The 26,322-nt window shown below is 36.9% G+C and overlaps 2 protein-coding genes across 2 annotated transcripts; both read right to left on the bottom strand.

The window, feature by feature from the left end:
• Positions 1–2,455: 2,455 nt before the first annotated feature.
• On the bottom strand, positions 2,456–16,843 carry LOC105437678 (mucin-5AC-like). Its single transcript, XM_030987554.1, has 14 exons — positions 16,825–16,843; positions 15,294–15,380; positions 13,388–13,582; positions 12,681–12,881; positions 11,387–12,013; positions 10,820–11,008; positions 9,190–9,378; positions 8,562–8,750; positions 6,899–6,985; positions 6,119–6,313; positions 5,105–5,305; positions 4,096–4,776; positions 2,660–3,535; positions 2,456–2,481 (listed from the first exon to the last, which is right to left on the bottom strand). The coding sequence occupies exons 1-14, from the start codon at positions 16,841–16,843 to the stop codon at positions 2,456–2,458; spliced, it is 3,762 nt and encodes a 1,253-aa protein (XP_030843414.1).
• Positions 16,844–17,841: 998 nt separating this feature from the next.
• Positions 17,842–20,416, bottom strand: LOC115924750 (serine-rich adhesin for platelets-like). The gene is made up of 4 exons (XM_030987553.1): positions 19,484–20,416; positions 18,781–18,963; positions 18,128–18,322; positions 17,842–17,852 (listed from the first exon to the last, which is right to left on the bottom strand). Exons 1-4 carry the CDS (start codon positions 20,160–20,162, stop codon positions 17,842–17,844), a joined length of 1,068 nt encoding a protein of 355 aa, XP_030843413.1. The 5' UTR covers positions 20,163–20,416.
• Positions 20,417–26,322: the final 5,906 nt, after the last annotated feature.

The following is a 26,322-nucleotide window of genomic DNA, read 5'->3' as shown; positions in this document are numbered from 1 at the left end:
TGTTAAAGGTAATACAAAGTTTGGGAGATTTTGAAAATTGGGTGGATAGTGAATCTTTACAATTTTGATATATCTGGATGCCACTGTGGATGTATTATAAGCATTAAAAAATTATCCCCTAAAACACTTCTGTTTTCGAGAAAAATTGAATATACAAATTTACCGGTGCTTCCGGTAAATTTTGATGAATTTCAAATAGCGCCTATGGCCGTACAATGGTAGCTGCGACCATGAAAATCTCAGAATATGTAGTTGGGATACATAATTTCCGAACGGGAATATCTAATCGGTCGATTTTAGTCAAGAAACATTGTTTCAAAGCTAAAATAATATCTTGACCTTGAGAGGGAGCTATACAACATAAATAGTTTATTATTTATAATTTCATAACTTTAGACTCGATTTCAACCGCGACAACGATCAATGCATATTGTAGGAACGTATATTCTTCCAATGTGTTAGTTTGAACCAAATTCATGACCCCATACCACAACTTTGTAATAACTTTAATTGAATTCGTAATAATGTGATATAAAATTCTGAAACCTGTATTGATTCATTTGTATCGTTAAACTTAATGGAACTAAGATAAACAACCAATTTGATTTAATCTTGGGCGATATACCTAATAAAGCCAATTTTAACAAACATAATAACGCCGTCACATTTGATTTGATTAGATTTGATTTGATATGGTTTATTGATTACAAAACATTCAAATAGCAACCAGAGGCTCAAACAAATTGAATTTACAAAAGATACATACAAATGCATAACATATAAATATAAATGGTAATTCACAATAAATAATCAAGGATATGATCAAAGAAAAGAAAGAGAAACAAGAGAAGAGATTGAAACGGATAACTAGAGGATAATTGAAGGAGAACGATTGAGTAACAGAAGGCAATAATACAAATATAATAGAAGATTAGAAGGACTGGTAGGACAATAAAAGAGAGAGAGAGAGAGAGAGAGAGAGCGTAGAGAAATGAGAAAGAGAAGCTGGAGAGGAGACTACACATTAAAAGGGACAGATAAAGAGTAGGACAGATAAACAGGCTGAAAAGGAGAACTAGAAAAATAATCGGATAAAGTGTTAATAAACTATAATGAGACTTAAAAATTACAAATATAATACCGTAAATGCAGCAAAACTTTTGAGACCAACTACAACCGACTAACTATTCTCATTGATATTGTTTTAGCATCATATCAAACTAAAACCGCTTTTCGAGAGGTATGCATTGTCTTTCCTTATGATGAAGATTTCATTTTGAGTTTCATTACTTTTGCAGTAAAATATTGAGGTATTTAAAATCTGTCTAGAGTTTATATTAAACTAGTAGTGAAGTATGGCTGGATCTTCAGGGTCTGTGATCGTGGTTGCTCCTGGGTTGTAGTTAACGTTAGTATCCGACTGTAGAAAAAGATGGACAATTATTAAAAACATATGAATCGGCTTATGTTAGGGTTTTACATGCTGTTATCAACAAAACTGGCATTCCAACAATGCGAGATGGGAAAGGGGAGGCGATGGTTGTATTGATATTGTTATTTAGTAGAAAAAAATAATAGATGCAAGAAAAAAAACCAGTCGGCAGCGATGTAAGCAGGAATTGCAACTGTTTGACTTAAGTATAGTTAACCAAAAAAGGGTTTGTTTAGATATGGCATGGTAAAACACATGTTTTACCCTTCTTTTTGTTTAAACGTTTAAATGAACTGCAACAAAAGACTTGCGCGTATTCTTTGAGCTCTGTACTACAAAATATAGAAATGTCATGCACACTACACTTTACGTCATCATTAAACAAGACAGCCGCGGTCTAATTGAATAAAGTAGATTAAGCGTCCACTTACACTTCCAGATGCACTAGTATCCGATGACTCAAACCTCTGTTGATCCTTCTTCCGTCTCTTTTTAAAGATCATATAGATGAGTCCGGTACAGGAAGCCAACAACAAAAAGAGTGATGCCGCCCCCACGCCACCAAGAAAGATCACCCACCAGTTCGCAGTGGTTTCTGCAGAAGTATGATACAAGCGAAGATTACTTTATAAGATGGGCAGCAGAGAGAAGGGAGAAGGGAAACGAATAAGAGAAGACCCGGGAACAGATGGGTATACTGAATAACGGAAATAGGTAGAGAAATTGATTTACAGCCAGGACGAAATGGAGAGCGGTAATGATTATCCCCCCTTCCCCCATAGTGGGGTATGAAGGGAAGAAGAAGATGCCGGTGAAAAGGTAAGCGTAAAATAGATGTTAATACCTTTTTCAATAGGGACAAGGGAGAACATTGTGTTAATTTAAGATCCCATAAAAGTTTGAGAGGATATTTAATCGGAGACGCTGAATACAAAAAAAAAATCTGTTTCAGTCCTAATGTTATTGTATGTACCTATTTCTAATGGAATCAACGATAAAACAATAAATCAGAATACAAGGGCACTAATTTTGGTTATCGCCGGGATGTCCTGTAAACGGAGAGAGGAAAAGGGAAATTATTGTAATGCTTTCTTTAATAAACAATAACAAGTGGCAAGTATTATACTAACTTTATGAATCCGCCAATTAACACTAACAATCATTTCAAAGCCTAAAATATATAGGAAAACTTATTAAAGAAGTGACTTATCAAGAACATTAATGTACCTGTCCCTTGGGTAGTCTCTTGTTGACTCGTTGTGACTCTCTTTGCTGTAGTTGACTGTTCAGTCGCTTCAGCAGGTGTTTTCGTAGTACCTTCTGCAATTCCCTTTTCCGTTGTGCGAAGCATATAAGTTGTTTTCTGGGTAGCAGCTTCAGTTTCTGAAGTCACTTTCGGTTGGTCCGTTGCTCCATCGACTGTATTTCCAATAGTAGGAGCACTAGACGGGTTAGCAGTTGTCGTCGTGGAATGGCTTGTTTGCGTTGTCAAGCTTTTCGTCGGCTCGATCGTTTGCTGTTCCAATGTTGACTCGGAAGATATAAATGGTGTCGTGAAACTGTCCAAAGCTGTTGTAGCAGCTGTCGATGTAGGCAATGATTTTGTCGAAATATCGTTTGTACCTGTTTGTTCTGTCGAAACAGGATTCGTTTGAGTATCATCAGTTACAAATGGTCCGGTTGAATATGCTTCAAAATAACTTGTTGAAATCATATCACTAGTCCCAGAAGATGGCATAAATGATACCTGCTTAGAAGTCAAACCGTCTAATGTGTGATCTGTATTGGTATCCGTGGTAGTAGTAGAGTGGTCAACCGTTAAATGGGGGATAGGTTCATCGGAGGTAATCGATGGTTGCTGATTGGTTGCTGATTCATCGGAGGTAATCGAGGGTTGCTGATTGGTTGCTGATTCATCGGAGGTAATCGATGGTTGCTGATTGGTTGCTGATTCATCGGAGGTAATCGATGGTTGCTGATTGGTTGCTGATTCATCGGAAGTAATCGATGGTTGCTGATTGGTTGTCAATGATTCAGTTCCACCTGTACGTCCATTAGTCGATGTTTGAGCCGGGGACACAAATGGCGCTGTTGAGGACGTTTCTGAAACATACAAAGGTGAAAACAACCCCCCAAATTAAGATATGACATAATCATGTATTTTGACTTCCCAGTTTAGCTGGGTCTTTCTGGAAAGTTAAAATAAGAATCGAGACCAAGAGGATAAATAATACTTGCGAGGGTGTTTTTTCCCTTGTCGTAATTTTAGTGACTCTGAACATCGATATTTTATTCATCAATATTTTGTACTCGTCTGAAAAAATGCCCCCATCTATTCATGTCATGACCTTTATACTGAGTGTTAACAATTTGCTCCTGGACTATATTTTGATCTTTATCATCTTGCTACTAAGATTATACTAAATTAATGTTGATGAATTGTGATTTAGACATTGTAATAACACCTTTCAATAACAAATATTTATGTTGGCCATTATCAGACAATGTATGATCAATAACGTTTCCCATTTTCGTGTTAGGCGACAAGTTTAAGAAAGATAGAATTATGACAAATTTCGCGAAATTTGCCATTTAATTGGGTTCCCTAAATCAATGTTGGAAGTGAAAGACTAAACGATATTAATGATAATGAAAGTATGAACCTTGGTCCTCAGTTGTCAATGGATTTATCGTAGAAGTTTCAAGCTCGGATGTCAGCAGCGTAGTCTTTCTTACATAAACTGAAGTTGTATATTCTGTCGGTTTGTACTGTATAGAAGTAAATATTGGGGGTTGGGTTTCTTTCACGGTATCACTTCGAGTGGTAGGTGACGTCATCGTCGTGGTTTCAGTGGCTAGGGTGGACGCATCATACACCGTTGTGACCGAGGTACCAAAAGTGATGCCATCACTAGCTGTAGCTGATGTCGGTTGATCTGTTTGATCAGATTCAGTTTGTACAGGTGTTGGGGCTATTGTCGTGAGTCCTTCGGTCTGATTGGTGCGACGGACTGATGTCATATGGGACACGTAATCTAAGGTAGACACGGTCTCTCTCACGTTTGCAGATGTTGCGTCGGTTCCACTCTCTGTTGGCACTGATGTAACCCACGTTGATGGATTCGTCTTCGGTGACATGGGTGTGGCGTTCGAAGTGATGACCATTTGCGTCCTGGGCATACTGGATGAATCTGTGACGGATGGTGAAGTGTATCGTTCAGAAGATGGGTTCGGTGTTTCACTTCCCAACGGCTGAGTCATATCAGTGGTACTGTCCATGGAGGTTATAACTGGAACATTGGTTAATAGGGGAGTAGTCAAGAAACTGCCTGTCGTAGATGAAACTGAAATATATAATATGAATAGGCACATTAACATAACAATTAATATGATGGTCATGATGTTGATAACGATGATCATGAAGATAATGATGATGATGGCAGTGACGATGCTACTGCTTATATTAAGTATTAAATAAATTATGTTGAAAAGTACAACTTATAATGTAAATATCAAAGACAAACGCTACTACTATCACCCCAAAGAATCATACAGTACATACAGCTCTGTCATATAGTATCACATTTGATGACTATAAAAGATGGATATGTCTTTCCGAATGTTAGTTAACCTGATTAAAACATGTACACATGTGCTTATCACCACACACACCTTCACAGGTTGGAACAGATGCAGGATCCCAGGTCCCATCTCTGCACATCGACGAAGTTGGTCCGATCAGAGTCGATCGATCTGGTGCAGTGCAACTAAAATCGATGGTGTTCCCGTGAAGGTAGTATGTGTCCGAAGTCTCTCCCGTATCACTACGAGTATGTAGAACGTTGCTAGGTACAGATGGAGCATTGCATGTCTCTGAAATAATGATTAATATTGCATTCTACATCGTGAATTTAGTATAACAAATACCAAAGACAATCATCACCGACCTTAAAAGCAGGGGATAACGTAAAAGGAAAAAATAGCATAATGTATTATTAAATCAACATCACAGAAAAAATATTTATTTCAATAATCACAGCCTAATGCCGTTGGGTAAGGTTACTCTTTATGGCTGAAAAACTGGCAAGATCTAAAAAGAAAATTTATTCCGGTTCTGCCTTTTGTGGTTTTAATCATACAAAATAGCAAGAGGCACGAGACTTTATACCAAGTCGTTATTTACACAAATAATATATAAAAGCTATAACTAAGATACAAATCTATGACGTAACAGATATACATCAGCTAAATAATAACTTTAGGTGCAGTTGCACACGATTTGACAATGTGTTATCATTCTGATCAAGGCTGTGAGGTCTATCAGTGTAACTCTTACATGGTGCGACAAAACAATGTCAGTCTGACGTAGCCATGCATCAAGAAATGACGCCTCGCATGTCAAGGGCAACATATTGGGTATAAATAAATAACGCACAGGGTGTAATCTCCGTTGGTGATAGAGGGGGGGGGGGAGGGTATTTGTCCTCACAGTTGGTTGTCTTTGGGGACGGGACCGATTGTCTTAGGGGGTTATTTTCAGGGGTGGGGGGTAATTGTCCAGGGGGTAATTTTCCTCAGAGGGGGGATATTTCGGAGGGATTTTTTTTCCGGGGGTTAATTTCCCGGGGGAGAGGAGGTAATTGTCCTGGTACGGGTCAACCGTCGTAAAATTTAGAGTGTACGTACTGTAGCAGAACCGTTGAGCTGGATCAGGATACCATCTAGAATCCCAGCAGAATGTGAACCAGATCATAGGGGTAGAGATGGTTTCATTGCAGTATAGAAGAAAGCTATCTCCATGAATGAATTGGTTATCAAGACGAGACTGCTGAGGGATCACATGAATATCATCATCCAGGATCGTAGGATAAGTCGTGCAATCTGTGAACGCAAACAAAATATGAAGTGTTGGGTGGGGGCGGGTAATTAATGATGCAAAGGGGCCATATTTTCTCTGAATTTGTGTATTCCTTTTTAATCGATAAATATAAGGTTCCGTACATCAGTTTTCTTACAGGCAGAATATTTATACAGAAGTAAATTATTACATAACGATGATCGATAGCAAGATGAGTGGCTATTTAGTAATCTTAGTTTCGGCATACAACTACCATTGACATTTAATAAACATCCGAATGACATACAATCCGCTCAGGATATATTAGGAAGGTAGAGAATACAACAAAATTGACAGACACTCACTACTAATAATTTCATGATGAAACCGAAGAGCAAGATTGTAATATCTATTGGGCGAAACAATGCTGGAAACAGATCGGGAATACCGGCGATACAAAACGAGTCGCCCTTTAACACTTGAGCGGAGAATGACCCTTTCGATGATGAGCAAGAGCATTCTATTCCGAACTATTAATGTAGCAACATTTTCAAAGATGTCAATCATGTTTGTCTAATGGGTAGAAATTATAACAAAAAATACATACCAAGGAGTAACCAGAAACTTACTTTGTCCGTCCGGTGGAAGTGTAAAGTATTCTTGGGTAAACACAGGTTGAGGTTCGAGTGTAGAAGCTGGAAATAGGGTCTCAGACACTACGTGTTTGGAGGAAAAGAATATTAATGACTTAGCTTTATTTGGACACGGTCGGATGAGAAACTCACATGCTCTGTGTTAGGCTCGAGTATTATGATTATTGAGGGACCACATGAGAGATTTGGGGCTCGATCGAGAAAGCACTCTTTTTTAAAACAAATATTACAGCGCCTCCTTCACGTAATCCATGCCATTGTTCGGCACGTTCACTTTCGTCTCATTCAAACCCTAATACTAAAAGCGTTCAGCGATGCCTGATACAACTTTTCCAAGGTTCATGACACCAAATAGAAAATACAGCTGTACCCCTACGACCTGCTCATATTTGAGGAAAAAAAAACATTTCTACAGTAATAATAATAATACATTTTTATAAAGTGCATAACACATTACTCTCTAAAAAAAATCGAGTGATCACGGACGGCACTACTCTGGAGAGTGAAAATGTAGTGAAAATAGAGTGAACATTCACTCTTTTCTTCTTAGAGAGCACTCTAAAATCAATCGATTTTCACTCCTAAACAAGTGATCACGGACGTCACTCCCAAGAAAGTGAAAATAGAGTGAAAATTCACTCTTTTTTTAAGAGAGTACAAGGTGTGCCCCCATGTGCTTTAATAGAAAAAAAAGCAAAGAGAAAAATAGGGTACCGACTTCATTTTACTTGTTTACAATAATTGAAATAAATATGTTTTCAAGATAGACTTTAACCTTTCTATTGTTTCATTGTTTCTAAGTGAGTCTTGGAAGCTATTCCATAAAACAGGGGCAGCTCGGGAAAATGAACTTTCACCATAATAGTTCGAAATAGGAGGAACACAAAATAGATTCTTTTTACATTATCGAAGATTCTTTACTAGTTTATATACATTGAGTTATTCATTTCAATACGAGGGAGCAAATTCATTAACAAACATTCATGAGCTTATAACAATATTTTAAATTAGATTCAGGTCTGGACTGGGAACCAATGTTCATTTCGTAAGACAGGGATATTAAATAATGTTTCTTCGTACGTGTAACTAGTCTGGCTGCTGAATTTTGGATGGTTTGTAATCTTTGAATTAGGCGAAGTGGTAACCGAAAAATAAAAATGACACATAACAGAAGCATGAATCAAACGTTCTTTTATACCTCTATCAATAAAATTTCAAACTTTACCGATTTTCTGTAGTGCAAATGAAGCTGAGCGACATTTGTGTGTAACACACATTTTTAAAAGAAAGCTTGTTATCAAAAGTTAACCCAAGATTTGTAAATATTTTAGCTGACTTAATTGAACTAGAAAGTTGAAATTGAAATTGTAATTGAAATCATAAATGCATTATTATGTAAAGTATAATTTTTATGCCAATACTTCTTAACATATATGACAAAGGAAACAGTTATTTTGTAGGGAATATTTTTAAACATAATGGCCCGAATTCACAAAGGAGGTTTGTCGACAAACCTAGATTTAAGCGCGTTTCAAACCAAGGTTTGTGCAAACCTTGGTTTGAAACGCGTCATATGACGCAAATAAACCTATGTTTGTCGACAAATCTCCTTTGTGAATTCGGGCTAATAAATTCATACCTGGACAGGTAGGTAATACATCGGGATTCCATGATCCATCAATGCAAGCCAGGCCAGCGGGTCCATCCAGTAACCCACTGCTACAGGTGAACTCTAACACAGAGTCATGAGTGTACCTTTCTGACCGGTACAGTCCCGTCGATAGGGTGTATGTAACTGGTACAGAAACAGCAGGCGGGTCACACGGGGCTACAAAAGGAAATCATGGCAGTTTCTCTTTTAATTAACATTATAATCAAGATATCGGGGTCATAGAAAAAAATGAAACTGTTTTCGTTATATAATGTCTATTTAGTTATATAAAAATCAATTCTCGTTCCTTTTGTTTGCACCTTGTTTTGCAGGAAATCGGCGGTATTATAGCATTTATAAAAGGATTGACGTCACAAACAGACCGGAATATTTAAAAAAATCGGATAAAGAAGATGTAAACAAATGCTGTTATAAAATGGAGGTAAATTTGTCAACTCATTTTTGTTTTACTATTCGAAATGTTATTATCTGATGACAACACTCAAAGCCAAATGGAGCCATTTACGAAAGCTATGTAAGTTTTTAAACTTTCCATGAAGAAAAAAATGAGGTAAGTGTTGCAGAAAAGAGCAGAAAAGGGATTGTTAGTTGTTACCGTAACAAGCGTTGTCAGATATATTTGGGTCCCACTTCCCATCGATGCAGAGAGAGAAGGCCGTCCCTCTAGTAGCGTACGGTATGGGAGGGCAGTATAGTAAGATGAAATCATCCAGGATGTAGTCGTCTTTCAATGGGTTTACAATGATATCAGGGTCCAAGTCGGTAGGGAGAGTACAAACTGGGTCTGAATAAAAAACAATATTACAATCGTTAACAATTTTAGGCTTAGATCCTGGATTACAATATAAAGTGCGTTTTAAACATTGCAAAAGTTCTTGCCAATCTAGGGAATTCTTTGCGTATCGTGTCTTGATATGTAAGCTATATGTCTAAATTCACATTACATTTGGTTATTCGTGCAGTGCAATAAACCTCACCAGAACTAAAAATCTACGTTTGTACTTGAAGTATAAAGCATATTTCTCATATTCACGTGAATGTAAACAATTACTCTATGAAGATTTGATTCGGCTTGATGTAATCTTAAATAGATCCCATTCTCAAAATTCTTGTTCATATCATACAAAAGCTTATTGTCCTGTAAATCTTTTGAAACGATTGCACTTTCAAGTAATTATTTTATCCATTTTCGAATTTTCATGTAGTAATTCATCATGTACCTTCACACGTTGGGTAATCTAGGTCATCCCATACACCATCGACACACAATGGGCTAGATGCATGACTCAAAACCTTCGATGAGAAAGTACACTTGAACATAAGAACATCGCCATGTGTGTACTCCCCAGTGTATCTCCTGTAGATTGTTCATGGTGCGTTAGGTAGGCTGGTACAGACGGCGCAGAACATGGAGCTGTTCAAACATATTAACAAATGTAAAGGAAGCGTATGAGAAAATTAAAAAAACAAGGATCATCATGGCTGCAGGGCCCTCAGGGAGAACAGTATGAATACTGATGAGGCTACCCTGGGTAAACAAGACATATTATTATTATTATTATTATTATTATTATAAGAGAACAAATCAGATGTCTTCCAAAGACACGTGACATGCATGATGAAAACATACCCAACACATCAAACGCACGTAATATTTGGCGATTTAATGCGCACAATTAAGGTACGCATACATACAACTAATTATTGTGATGTGATTTGACAAGAAAATGCGACTTGTGGATATGGAGAAAACGAACATGCAGGACACCAAACCTAAACTAAATGTGTACACACTTGTACACAGTAGCTAAATCGTTATCATCAAGCTACTAAGAGTGTACCAAAGGTTTGACCCTAGGTACACAAGAGGAATATACCATGGGCTAAATGCTGGTCAAGTTTTGCCCAGGGTCCTCATTCAATTCAATTCAATTCATTTTATTCATTTCCATTTTCAATTAAAAAATACAAAGGTATATACAATGATAGGCATTTGCAATATATAATAAAATGGAAATAGGGAACTAAAAATAAGGCCACAAAAAGGCTGAACAAAGGAAGGAGAGAATAAAAAAATGAGTAACAAGAGGAGGATTTCTTAGATCAGGAAAATAATACAAATATTCCACAAAATTGACCATAACATGTTTTAGAAAACAAACACATATGATGCCAAGTGGTGTCACGGCACCCTAATTGGGTTTGCATGTGAAGGTACATCTTACCGTAGCATGCCTTGTCAGATATGTCAGGCAGCCAACCTATCTCCGTACATTGAGAGAATATCCCACCCACAGTCGTGTAAGGTGGAGGAGGACAATACATGATGATAAAGTCACTGACGTCATAGCGATCCTTCGTCAAACTTAGCGTGATATCAGGGTCGAAGTCAGCTGGTAACACACATCCAGGCTCTTCGAAGTAATAATGGTAAAATAAAAATGCATTCATTATAGGAAGTCTGAATTAATAATGATGAATCATAACGTTATATATATATATATATATTGACCAGTTATATATATATATATATATATATATATATATATATATATAGTAATATCAGCAAGCAACTAACCATTCTCCTTAATACTTTTAATATTGGGGTTGGCCTTTGAAAGACAGTGTAGGATCAATAACGTTTTATATTTCCGTGTTAAGCGATATGTTTAAGAAAGATGAAATGAAGAAAATGTTCACGAAATTCACAATCTAGTTAGTTTTCCTACATTGAACATTGACAATAACAATAAAAACGCTAAATTAATACTAATGCTAACGAAAGTATGAACCTTTAGTCTCAGTTGTCAATGGATTTGTCGTAGAAGTCTCAAGCTTGGACGTCAACGTAGTCTTTTTGTCAGGCTCTGCTGGTTTACTTGTCGAATCCAATGTGCTATAGAGATCAGACAAATACCTTGCTGTCGTCATAGGGTCGTTCGTGGTGATTCGTGTTGCAATCGTAGGGTTTACATTTACTGAAGTTAGATATTCTGTCGGTTTGTACGATAAAAAGGTAAATGTAGTTGGTTTGGTCTCTGTTACTGTATCACTTCGAATGGTATGTGACGTCATTGCCGTAGTTTCAGTGTCTAGGGTGGACGCGCCGTATACAGTTGTCATCAAGGTACCAATTGTGACGTCATCCCCATCTGTAGCTGATGTCGGTTGATCTGTTTGATCAGATTCAGTTTGTACAGGTGTTTGGGCTAGTGTCGTGAGTCCTTCGGTCTGCTTGGTGCGACGGACTGATGTCATGTGGGACACGTTATCTAAGGTAGATACGGTCTCACTGACGCTTGCAGATGTTGCGTCGGATCCGCTTTTTGTTGGCACTGATGTAGCCCACGAAGATGGGTTCGGTGTTTCACTAACTAACTGCTCAGTCATATCGGTGGTACTTTCCATGGAGGTTATAACTGGAACATTGGTTAATAGGGGAGTAGTCAAATAGCTGTTTGTCGTAGATGAAACTGAAATATAATATGAATGAGACATTGGCGTAACGATTAAGATGATTGTCATGATGTTGATGATGATGACGACGGTCACGAAGATTGTGATGATAACAATGATGAAGGTAATGATGATGATGATATTGACGAGGCTGCTAATCATAAAAGTGATTTAAGTAAATTATTTTGAAAAGCCACTTAAAGTGAAGCAAACTAAATGCCGATATTAATTATAAACCCTACTTCTAGTATTTGTCCTTCTATGAATTGAACATTATATACATGTATTGTATGATGACAAAGCGGATCCTAATGAAATTATTTGTTTAGACACGTGACGAGGCATTTATTTTGCCCAACACGTAATTTTACTAATGACCGTTAATTAGTAAATATTTATGACAGGTCATTAGTAAAAATCATATTATAAAAAATCATGCTATAAAAAAATAAAAAATCAACTTATAAAACAAGTAACACTCATCATTTCGTCCGGGCGTGTGAGATTATTCCAAAGTAACTGGTGTGGGCAATTCTTACTAATGCCCTCAATGCTGTGTATTATTTGTATAATACCCGAATGTTGGTTAACCTCATCTGAGCACATACATGTTATATACATCACACATACCGTCACAGGTTGGAACAGATGCAGGATCCCAGGTTCCATCTCTGCACATCGACGAAGTTGGTCCGATCAGAGTCGATCTATCTGGTGCAGTGCAACTAAAATCGATGGTGTTCCCGTGAAGGTAGTATGTGTACGAAGTCTCACCCGTATCACTGCGAGTATGAAGAACGTTGCTAGATACAGATGGAGCATTGCATGTCTCTGAAATGATGATAAATATTGCATTATATATCAAGTTACGAGAACAAACAATTAATACAAACATCACCGATCCGAAATATGCAAGGAAAAGGTAAAAGGGAAACAATGTCATAATTTAAACAGCGTCCCAAAAATGATTTATTTTCAACTACCACAGCCACGTGGGTTTGGTTCTGCCTGTTGTGCTTTAAACCTATAAAAAGCAGAAGAAATAGACCTACAGAGTTGTGTTTAAGACGAATAACAGGTAAAAGTAAGATAAAAACCTATGAACAAAAAGGGGTATGTCAGCTAATGAATAACCTTCAATGTAGGTGCATACGAGGCAGCTATTTGAATGCGTTATTACATTAAATAAAGATATGGAATCTTTATTGCAACTCTCACATGGCGCGACAAATGTCAGTATGACCATGGATCTACTCCATGGTCTGACGACGCATCATGCTTAAAGGGCAAAATGTTGTTTTGTATATATTGGCGTAAGGTAACATCTAAATACGTACTGTAGCAGAACCGTTGAGCTGGATCAGGATACCATCTTGAATCCCAGCAGAATGTGAACCAGATCATAGGAGTAGAGATGGTGTCATTGCAATAGAGAAGAAAGCTATCTCCATGAATGAATTGGTTATCCTGACGAGACTGCTGAGGGATCACATACACGTCAGTGTCAACAATGGCCGGGTAAACTGTGCAGTCTGAAAATAAGAGAGGTGTTAATCTTCTTGTGTTAAATAATATTTATCATATACCTCACTTAAGAAATCCAGCCATCTGATTGGTCGAAATTGCATTAATAAACTCTAACTATTCCTGTAATATTCCCGGTAAAATTCCAAACCCATGTAATAGTTTTTAAAAACAGTTCTAAAATCCCAGTAACCATGGTTACCCATAGGTTTGCATGTTAAAAATTGTTTGAGCGATCGAGGATACCGTACGTGTGCGAAGAATTGGTCGGTATTTTCATACAAGACAAGACAATTCCAAACAAGACAAAAATGGCTATTAAAGAAACTCTCCAAAGATTTCAACTTATCAAATGCAAGACTCGCTGACAGCAAGAACAACAAAAAGGGTACGTGAAATTATCCATAAACATGTTCGTTTAGTTGCTGAAAAGCATAGACGTAGACGAAAATAGATCTGATCGCGCACCCGATGTTGTGTGTTAAAATTCTTCCCATAGAGATTGCACGCAATGCAGTCTCTATGCAGTCTACGTGCATTGCGCGACTATGCGACAAAGTCAAGTTTTTTTTTTCAATTCGAGATTCAAACATTTATCTGTTGTGATCCTGAAGGTGATACTCAATCAGTGAGGTGTCATATTAAAGCATAGGTTCTTCTCCATATTACCCACAGGGCCGGCCCAACCCCAAAATTGTACAAATATCTTGCTTAGACTAGTAGAATCTAGATCTAGTCTACTCTCAAAGATACACTCATAAAAAACAACCGCGCAGATAAACTAGAGAAAGGCAAAGGTGGTGTCATTAGTGGACTGTTTTGTTTTCGGCATATAAAAGTATTAATGACTGCTTTAATATTCGAGAAATAGTTGTTTTTATACGCTCTCGGGAAGGTTACAATTGGGCTGTTGCCCTCGGCACGCCTCGGGCAATAGCACAATTCTAACCTTCCCTTGAGCGTATAAAAACAACTATTTCTCTCAAAGCAGTCATTAATACTATAATATTTCTGCTTATAGAGCGCCTAATACATGGCCAATTCCGAGTTTCTAAGCGCTTTACGTATTACCCCCGATCATCGGATTCTGGCTAGCCCGCACACAATGTACATGTATGCACTTTCTTCACTCCCTGGGGAGCATTCTAGCAAGAGCTACTAGGCTCAAATTGCTAAGCATACTACATTGGCTTTCGCATCCTACCGGGTACCCATTTAAAACCTGGATGGAGAGTGGCATATGTAGATCAGTGTCTTGTCAAAGGACATTGCCGCGGCGGGACTCGAACCGCAGACCTTGCGACCGACAGTCCGGTGACATATAAAGCATAAGAGCAGGTTTACAAACGATCTAAACTGTATATACACCTCTTAATTACTATTGATAATGATAACGGAGCTTTATCAAGGCGTGCCTAATCTAGATTCAACATTCGGGATTAATACACATTGGAAAGATAATACAAGGACAAGCAGATCTTTTTATTTCATTGGAATGAACTTCATTTGGGTATATAAATTTAGGCCAACACGGAAACCGAATATAGTATAATATATAGTTAGTACAGCGTAAACGCAAACATTTTCTTCGTAAGAAAACAAAGAATATCTATGAACACGATGAATGGCCTCGATTTTAGTGTCTTTCCAATGTGCATTAATCATCAATGTTTAATGAATATACAGCTATGATGAATAAACAAAAATATAATAACTTACTCTCGCCATCTGGTGGAAGAGTGAAATACTCCTGGGTGAAGACCGGCTTAGGTTCTAATGTAGTGATTCCTGCCGTTGTTCCAGCAACTATGATAATTTATATAAACATGTATGCCTATGAATGAAATTAACGTAACAATTTACATCCGCAATAACTGAGTGTACAAAACCAAAGTCGAATGTAAAGGTAGTCAATATGATTCTTAAAGAAAACTAGAAATTGAGTATTGATCAACGTATGGGATTAATATACGTAAAACTGATAATAACTCAGTTGCTCTAAATAAAACCTTTTTTAAATGTCTTTTACCATGTATCGGGGTGTTACCTTTGTGTCGATTACCAGTGATTATATCTTAAAGCCCGTCTGTACTGGTTTGGTCAGGGGGATTGGACCTCCATGCAAGGTCACTGACAGGTGGTTATCTCATCAAATCAGCTCTCAATCATTGTAAGAAAAAGAGGATCATGGGGGTACCAACAGGCACCGATTATGCATTGTTTGCTATAATAATAACAATAATAAAAACGTTACTTATAAAGCGCTTACCACCGGAGTCTCTAAGCGCGATACATACAAAATAGACTGATATACAATTATATCTTATACAAAATTAAAATTGCAAATAAACCTACAAATTACAATACATATGGAATACACATCAAAGTGAACAGAGTTAATTAATCATCGAACGCAATTTTGAATAAATGTGTCTTGAGACTAGTTTTGAATAGGTTAACGGTATGACAATTGTTTACATTCAAAGGTAATCTGTTCCAAAGTTCAGCAGAAGCTTTGCAAAAGGAGCGATTACCATAAGAAAGAGTTGGCACAGAAGTAGATACGAGGTTTAATTGTGAATATGACCGTAAATTGCGGGAGGGTTTGTATTCCTGGATTAATTTTTGCGGATAAATTGGTGCCAATTCATGAATGCATTTATAAGTTAAACTAAGATTTTGTACATAATGCGGTAGGTCACCGGCAACCAATGCAATTCGCGAAATGCTGGGGTGATGTGTTCACAAGAACGCGTGCGTGTTACAAGCCTGGCAGCAGAGTTTTGGATTCTCTGGAGTTTTGCAATGTGCGAGTCAGGAAGGCCATGAAGAAGGCTATTGCATTGAACAAGACGGCATGTAATAAATGCATGTATAAGCGTTTCGGTAGATTTTTGATCAAGAAGATTTCTAATACGACTTATCTTGTACAAGGCATATGAAGCTGAGCGACAAATATTTTTTTATATAATCATCCATCCTAATATCATTTTCAAAGATGACACCAAGGTTACGTGCACTTTTGACAGGTTGTATCGGAACATTAGCAAATTCGACAGATGGTAAATGGGAGGATTTTCTGAATCGAGATGTTACATGTATAACCTCAGTTTTATCCTCATGTAGAGGGTCCAAGTAGCTATAAGTAGTGCAGTGGGGCTTTAACAAGAATATTAGGTCATTAGTGAGTGTAAAACCTCGTTGAGACATTACTGGGTTGACCGAGTTTTTCTGTGTTTTAATTACTTACTCTGAACAATAATCTTCATCGTATAACATATACATGAGTGAAGACGGGTAGGGAGTTCGTTGTGCTCAGTTGTCATTCATTCACACACTATAAACAAATTAATTGTCAGGGTTTGAAAAGGTCTTAAGAATAAAAGGTTGTACAGCTTACACATGCAGTTTGGTTGATCGATGGGGTCCCAGCTCCCATCAACACAGGCTGCCTCACTAGGTCCTGAGAGTATGCCTCTGGTACAGCTGAATAATAGAATTGAGTCATGGGTATATTTGCCATCCCGAACTAGGCCTGATGTATGTTTGAAAACTAGAGGTGAGATCAAATCCACTGACTCGCAAGGTGCTGTGAGGAAAAAAACAAAACTAATGATATTCCCCATTTATTTTGCAATTGTATATTATTCGGTGCAAACTGTGCTATCGTATCTGCCGTTATAACGTAAAACCTGTTTTATACAGGTATTGACCACAGAATTATTTTAATTGTCAAACTTGCGATTTCCTTTCCGTTGTATTCATTGTTTCTATGAAAAATAAGTTTTATGTTGTTGTTTTAAAAAAAAAAAAATTCTCATGTAGATTCTTATTTCGTTATTTGTTTCTATCGTGGATCACCTTGATAATATATTTTTTTTTAAACCGACGAGGTGCTTTCTTTCTCCGCTATTGATATTCCATGAAATATGTTAGTGGTGTGTATGTTATACAGTGTAATTTACCATAGCAAGCATTGTCCGCTATATCTGGTTCCCATCTGCCCTCTGTACAAACAGAGAAGGTTGTTCCTCTTGTGGCGTAAGGTACGGGTGGACAGTGGAGAATGATGAAGTCTGTCAAAATGTATTCAACCTGTGATGGGTTTACAATAATATCAGTATCCATGTCGGCCGGAAGAGTACATACTGGGTCTGGTTAGATAACAGAAAAGGGGGAAAAGTGAAAGACGATCTTCAATACAAGAAGGAGTGAGAAAGCTGAACATTAGCTTCGGTTATTCTCTCAAAAACGTCTACATTAAAGTTCACCGAAATCCTGTTGAAAGGCATGCCAATTTTGATACCTGGGTTTCAGTACGAAGTCAGTGAACTTGTACGTATGACTGTTTCATGAAACGATGCCTAGAATAATTAGAGGCTAGTTCATTTACGGAGTATTGTTTTGTTGTCACGTTAAAGGTGCCATCGGCCCAATGCTGATAAAGTACAAGTCCTTGAAACTATTACAAAAATTAGAAGAAGACGTGAAATAAATCATCCATTCGAAGTTGGCATAATTCAGATGCATGAAGAAAAATGTAAATGCTATACCTTCGCACGTCGGATAATCCAGGCCATCCCACACTCCATCGACACACATGGGGCTAGGCGAAGCGCTCAAGACCTTCCATGAGGTAGTACAGGTAAAAGCTATGGTGGTTCCATGGTCATACTGGTTTTTGTTCTCCCCAGACGATTCATCACTATGGGTTAGATAGGATGGTACGGCTGCGGATGAGCAGGGAGCTACACAAAAAATATCAATTTAGATCAAACAAAGAATTTAAAAAAAAAAAAAAAAACGAAACGAAAAATCTTGACACAGGAATGCATCTAAAATGGGGTGATATCAACGAATTTGTATTAATATATTATATCATAATTATTGTTAAGGCATATACACACCTGTATTTCTACATTGGCTTCATTATAAGAGTTGTGAATAATTATAAAAACAAATCGACATAATTAATCAATGAATACGGTTTATTATCGAACCTGCTCGCTGTTTATGTTAATAACAAAATATAAAGGAGCTCTACAGTCAAGGTCGTTATGAAATTTAATTCCAAGTCTTAAGGAAACTTGATATAAAAGATGAATGATAAAAACCAAGCGGGTCTCACATTATCCAAGACTTTGCTGTACTTGTGCATTTTATTATCTTATGTAGCTGTAGAAATGTACATGTTTTCCACACTTACCGTAACACGCATTGCCAGATATATCTGGTGACCATCCTGCCTCGGTACATTGGGAGAAAACCTCTCCATGATGGACATAAGGAGGTGGCGGACAGTAAAGAAGGATGAAGTCTGATACGTCGTAACGGTCCTTCTCGACGCTCGGGTAAATATCAGGATCGAGATCCGCTGGCAATATGCAACCTTCGAATATCAAAACATATGTGTAACATATGAATAAGTTGCAACAGACATGACTAAATAAAAGCAGTTCGGCCAAAATATATAGGCCATTATTATTATGAACCAGTTTATATTGAGAAGTGGTGAAAGAAAACAACAATAAAGGCATCTATACAAGCCTTACCAGATTTGTTATCTTAGCTTAAATGCATAAGAATATTTCCCATGTTTTCATTTTCTGTTGTTGGCTCAATGTATCATCATTATATTGACAGTGACTTTAAAAGGTATGATAATAACACACAACTGTATAAAAACAACCAAGCTGTCAAATATGTTTTTTGTGACTGCATGGCTCAGGGAATAGCTTTTTTAACTTTGTTGAAGTCTTATCCTTCTTCAAGACAAAGCTATCTTGATAGTGCCTCTCCGAAAGCATGCATCTTCAAAATCCTCATCTCCTTAACAAATGTGAACAACATCAAATTTGAGAGAACTTGCATATTAAATATTGTCCTGGTCAAATAGTATGTAATCGTACCTGCAGGGATCGTTGTCGATTTCACCGTTGTTTCCCTGGGCTCGGTCTGTCGCTGCGTGGTCAACATGTTGGTCGTTGTGGTTGCATGCTCCGTATGTGATGCAGTTGATTGTCCTTTGGTTGTCCACGTAACAATTTCCATGGTTGTAGATGACTCGGTCTTCCCTGTTTCAGCGGTGGTCTTAGACTCCTCAGTCCCGGGATCTGTGTAGGATGGTGGTGTTTGTGTGGAGTCTGTTTCCATTTGTGTGTTTCCAGGTGAAGATATCTCAGTTATCTTTGATGTCGAAGTCGTGTCAGTTAGAAAAGGAGGTTGCTGAGTTGTTGCATCGGTCACATGGTCAGTAGATGCTGAAAAGGGGGTTGAATGTAACGTCGATGTATCGGTTAGAAATTTCGTTCCGGTTGATAATGATTCTGTGATTGCAGTAGGATGTGTAGATTGTTCAGTCATTAGATTTGTTGGATTACCAGAAGATGTCTTGATGGTCGACTGCTCAGTCGATTTACCAGTTAAAACTTCCATTCTGATTGAGGACAAGGTATTTGTGATTTCAGATGGGTTAGTAGATTGTTCAGTGATAAGATTAGTTTTTGTATCTGAAGATGTAGTAAAGATTGACTGTAGGAAGGATGTTCCCGTTGCACCTTCAGTTCCGGTCGACGCTACTGTTTTCATGCTTTCTGAGGGGCTTGTAGTTTGGTCATTTGTCAGATCAGTAGGGATATCAGTAGCTGTTGTATGTGTGGACTGAAAAGTCGATGTACCTAACGTAGAAGTCTCCGCGTTTGTTGACGACGTTGTATCTGTAATCTCAGTCGGGTTTGCAGACCATTCAGTGGGTTTTGTAGCTCCATCGGTTATTAGGATGTCTTCAAATTCTGTTATATAATCAATGGCCGTAACATAATCCGTTCCAGCGTTCGACAGCGTTACGGCTCCTGTACGTTTTTATTGAAATAAAAAGTATTGGATTTATTATAGGATTCCTTTAACTCAAGCAACACATTAACATTAAATTTAATTATGTTTAATAAATCTTAGAAATCTAATTCAATAATTGTTTATTTTAATGAGGCAAAATTGTGAAACAAATTACAAGTCCTTTTAAAGTACGGGAAGTTTTGAATGGAAATTATATTAGAAGCATAAGGAGAAAATATTATTGCATAATAACCGCTTGTGTTTATTGTAGAAATGGTTTGATATTCAGACATTAAAAGAATATCAAATAGGTAACTTGTTTATGAGCATTACCCTGAATTGTTTGTTGGGAATGTAAACCCGAACTAGAGTAATTCATCAACAGATGACCCAGCCACTTCCGCAAGGTACTCATATAAGGACTTTTTATACCTCATTAATAATTCAAATGTACAGTATTTTCAATAAATTGTTTAAATGTATATTGTTTGGGACCTTCTGTTCTTACCATTTGATCTAGCACTCATAAGAAAAATCACTGAGCTGAGAATGATATTCCACAGGTAAAGTTTCCTAAATTGTCGGTGTTCCATGATGACAAAAACGGAGAAAAGTCCAATGCAATATCATAACATTCACTTTGTGACTCTTGAAAAACACAAGGTTGTGACAAAAGATGTTACCACCGATCTTTAATGATTACTGTAAACAAAATCATTTCTGCTTTATTTTTTGGCCCGATATTCAATCATTAAATCCGTGCTTGGTTAGTCCACTCCATTGACGTCTGTCATGAAACACAGAATGAAAAAACGTGGATGTAAGTAGTCCAGCTCGATATACATCGTCCACGCAAAGATGCCTGTGAGAAATGTGATCAAAAGTAGCCTGTGACATGAATTTGATTTTCAAGAATATATGTCTGGTAATTTTAGGTCTCCATCAAATTCTTCGTCCGTCAGTGTCAATCATAAGTAGGGGTAAACCTCTTTATAATTTCCTATGATATTAAAGTAAGGATCCAACTCTACAGTAGCTACAGTCGACCTTTGTTTGCCATTATTTGTAAAGTACTCACAATATCATGTCACAACCTTGTCCATTTTGAGATGATGGATGAGCTAGTTGCATGTGTCAGTGACGTGTTTCTACTACTCACTAATTTGACCGATACTTGGCGCCCTGGAGCAAATGTCAAGCCCTATGCATCCCAGTCACACCTACGATACCTACATCAGACCGATAGCAGACATAACGAAAAGTAACAATACCATGAAAAGAAAAGATTTGAGCACCGTTTCACGAAACTGTGATAAGTACAAGTTCAATGCCATCCACTGGTCTCATTTAAGAACAAAATAATCGCATGTCAGGGGGATGTCGGTGAACTTGTACTTATTGAGGTTCCATGAAACGATGCCCTTGTTGGTAAGCATGATAAGAAGTCAATGTGGGATCGTTCTGGTTGTGTGACTGAGGTATTTGTAAGTCATATCAGATAGATAGGATAGACACGGATGCGATGGAATATATATATATATATATATATATATATATATTACATATAACAAAGAAACTGGTACTTCTTTCACCAATTTTAATTCGGTCCATCTATTTTCGAGATCACATTTTATCTAAAGAGGCTTCTGTATTGGCGATCGATATCTGTCAGTCTTTCCTTTTCTCTCCCTCCTCTTTCTATATCTCTCTTACTCTATCTCTCTTACTCTCTCTCTTTCTCTCTCTCTCTCTCTCGTCTATTTCTTCCATTTATCTTTCTCCATTTTGCCCCCTAACCTCGTTCTAACACTCCATCATCATTCAGGCCTATTCTATTTCCTCTTGTGGTACATACTATTTTGATTGTTGCTGGGCGTATTCTGCAAATAAACAAGGTTCTACCCCCCTCGTTATGATACCAAGTACTTGCTATTTACAGGGGACATGTGTCGACACTTTTCTCGTATTAGCACTACCTTACGAAAGTAATAAACCCTTGGTTAAATGAAAATTATGAAACAAATCAATTACAATACCATCAATCTCTTGTCATTGAAATTGTAAAGCTGACTGGCATGGGAAGGGCTGACATAATTTGACAAAGGAATATATTCAGGGTTCGATAGTAGTGTAAAGAGTCACATAACAATACATTATAGTTTTCTCACCATTATGTTCTTTCACCATTACGGCTTGAACATTATGTAGTTAATATCTAAAAAGACTTTCAACAATTATTAGAATAGGGGAAAAAATCACCTAAAATATATAATTTATTGCCTGAGATTATGATGAATAAAATCAACTATGTATTTTGCTAATATTGCATGATTTATGTATCACCAAATTCAATTGCGTTCTAAATATGAAAGGAGTATTTCCCCCTTCTCATTTTTGTGACGCAATTTGTAAGTGGTATAGGTGAATTTAATGCATAGCAAAAATTGATAACCACCAATAATGCTGTCATCTTCATATTTAGATGTAGATGCTGATTGAAAACTGACAGAGTGCATTCTAAATGTTGATATTACGGAGACAGAATGATAGCAATAATAATTTGTATGTCATGTTTGCATAACCCATTGTTGTATCCATGCAAGAACATTCTGTAAATATTACGATCCAATTCAAACTGATACAATAACTTCAAACTTAGATCAATTATAGTAGCAACATAGTGATTGAGAAATGTCAATTTTCAATTACTTCGTCAACAGCAGGAATGTAAAGCATTAAAAATGCTCTACTCTTTGTTTGTTATTCAAACCGAAAATCCGAGATATGCGTTAGAAGCAAATATAACCAATATGACTTTGAAATTGAATTCATGATGAAATTCATCTTGTTTCCTGTAACATGATACCATATTCATAATATTTCTGCCACGGGTGACTGAGCACCAGAATCTTTAGAAGTGTTGTCAAAATCGCCTTCTACCAATTTTTGGTCTGATGGAACGAATGTTGTTCAGGTTATATGCATGTGCTTCTTTGGTCTTAAATCCATTAAAAAACTTAGAATATGCCCACCGCCCCGATGTATCATTGTATTTAGGCTTTCACAGAACCTTGTTTAGAATCCGCATTTAGGATAACCTTTAATTATTTTGAACAATTTTGAACAACCTAATAACCCTTCTTTCTCTTAGTTTTTCTCTGCTCCACTGTGCCATTGTTCACGCCTAAGGAGCATAGTGTGTTTATCCCGAATAGCGAATACAAAATCAAAGGTTAATAAACCAAATTTCGAGAAGAAACACATCTATTTTATTTCACTCAATGAGAAGGGTTACCTTAAACAAGGGATGCGAATGAATGCAAGTTTGCAATTATAATAAGAAATTGTCAAAAAAAATTCTTAATATGAGCATTTCATTGACTGTGATTTGGTATTTACATCTTATCCTTTCAATTACCTAATATTCAGTGTAAATAAGTAAGCGATTGTTTTTGGAATGACATAACACGCACATAATGGCTTTTGGGTCATATTTATTGCTTCGGCCCAAACTTGGTACAAGAGGATTTTGACAATACTTTTTGAGAAAAAAACCTGTTGCTCAGTCATCCATAGCAGCTGAATATGGTTTTATTTGGCAGGGTATAAGTTACCCTCACATTGAAATATGATTCAAGGTTACATAGTTTACCAATGTTTAGTTTAATAGCAGCTACCAAAGTTGTGTACACTTCTTTGTGAACGCAATGTACATCAAGTATTTGTGTTACCTCTGTACAGTGTTTGTTTTTGAAGAAAGATCATCTGCCTAAAAATAGCGATATGTTTGTCTCCCTGTCAAACAGTTTATTAATACTTGATGCATATAGAGTAATGAAGTGTGACGTCATATTGGCTAAGTAGTCAAAGTTGCTGATTCCAAACAATGTTCAACAAAAAGGGATAGAGCAACGTCGATCTGGTGCTGCTCAGTGGCTGCCGGGCTCACGATCAATTGGGCAAAAAGAATTTCCATTGTCGGTTAATAACATTTGGAGTGGACTTTAAAAGATTATTATTATTATTATTATTGTTTCTTCCATATTTGAATGGAATAAGCTAGATAATTCATTGAGAACGGCTTCCTCTGTCAATTCATTAAAGAGATTGTTTAAACAAAGTTGTAATTTGTGAATGGCTCAGCCGTACATACACTACGTGCATGTTCTGTAATATTTACATGACTTATTCACATAATTGCGACTTAATTAATATTTTCCTATTGACATTACTTTTTTCTAGGTTAATGATTATATTTATTTTGCAAACAAATATTATTTTTGTAACTGTTCTGTATGAATGTTATAAACGATGTAAATATGTTCATTCAGGGCCCCATGGAAGACCACTACTTGTTGGTGAATGGGCTACCCTGTCAAAATATTAGAAATAAATAAATAAATAAATAAATACAATTATCATGTTGTGCTCAAACATGGTATGCTAATCACACCAGCCCCAAACACCAAATATGTGCTGCTCCAGGTGCTCCAGCCCGTTGCTTTCATGATTTCGCGGTGAACCGCATGCGCATGCTCTGCTGTGTAAAACCAGTAACATGGACGACGAGCGAATATGAAGTTATCACTTCGGTACCCTACTAACATGATTGACATAATTATGTATATCGTTTAGCACGATATTAGAGCTTTGATGGTATAATATGTTGCCAGAATAAAACGTCTAGTATTTTCGACATTCTCGTAAATAGTCTACCACGCATTCACTCTCAACATTAGGGGGCCTCATTACGCATAATTATGTTGCGTGCAAGGCAAGCTTTTTCCACGTTTAATTCATTGTGTGTTGTTTGCTGCCAAAGATATTTCTTTGGTAAGATACATATATGTTTTTTGTTCTTTAATATCTTAGTCCTCAAAATACACCTTTGTGCCATTTATTTTCATTTCTGCCATGGCCTAGGTGGGGCCGTTTAAAGCTGGGCCCGTTCAAGAAATAAAACAAACCACTCAGACACCTGATGGGGATGTTTCACCAGACTTGTGTTCGGTGACAAATGACAGTTTTTTTTTATAAGCTAGTGAAATCCTTGCTTCTGATTAGTTATCAGCAGATTTTCACAGATTTTTGTCATTTGTCATTGGAAAAGGGTTTTGTGAAACACCCCATATACAGTGCGTCCCAGAAAAAACGAAACCGAGAACTATCGATGTTTTATCATAACTTAAAGGGAAAGTCCACCCCAAAAAAAAGTTTGTTTCGATAGAGGCAGAATAATAAGAAAATCAGGTGAGTGAAAGTTTGAGCAAATTCTGAATGAAAATAAGAAAGTTATGAATTATTGAAGTTGTGATCAATCAAATACAAATTGGCAACTCTGTGACTTATCATACGAGCTCTCCTTCATTTGCTTTGTGCATAATATTCCATAAAATCATGTTTTCTTCGTTATTGATGACGGAAAATATATTTGTTCCTTGCAGGGGGAGTATAGAAACAAATTTGCAATTATTATATTTAGGGTGCATGTATGGTTGAAATTTTTCTTGAGGGAAAATGAAAATTTTAGATTTTTTTAGTACTGAGCAAATGGAAGTTGAGCTCGCATGAGTTGCCAATTTGTATTTGATTGATCACAACTTCAATACTTCATAACTTTCTTATTTTCATTCAGAATTTGCTCAAACTTTCACTCACCTGATTTTCTTATTATTCTGCCTCTATCGAAATAAACTTATTTTGGGGGTGGACTTTCCCTTTAATCACAATTATAATTAATAAATGATACATATTTGGAAAGCTTAGATCCTCCTCTTCCATTTGATACAACTCATATGATGCATATTTCACGCATGAGTGCTTAAAAGCAATTTGAAGAGAGGAAACCAAACAGTCATTTGCCGAGCGGTATCTGAATTTCAAGGAGAAAATCACATGTCTAGAAAGTTCAGGT

Source organism: Strongylocentrotus purpuratus, unplaced genomic scaffold (assembly GCF_000002235.5).
Source record: "Strongylocentrotus purpuratus isolate Spur 01 unplaced genomic scaffold, Spur_5.0 spur5_scaffold_16, whole genome shotgun sequence".
Lineage (NCBI taxonomy): Eukaryota > Metazoa > Echinodermata > Echinoidea > Camarodonta > Strongylocentrotidae > Strongylocentrotus > Strongylocentrotus purpuratus.
The sequence above is the reverse complement of the archived record's forward strand: the minus strand, read 5'-3'. Positions and strand labels throughout refer to the sequence as shown.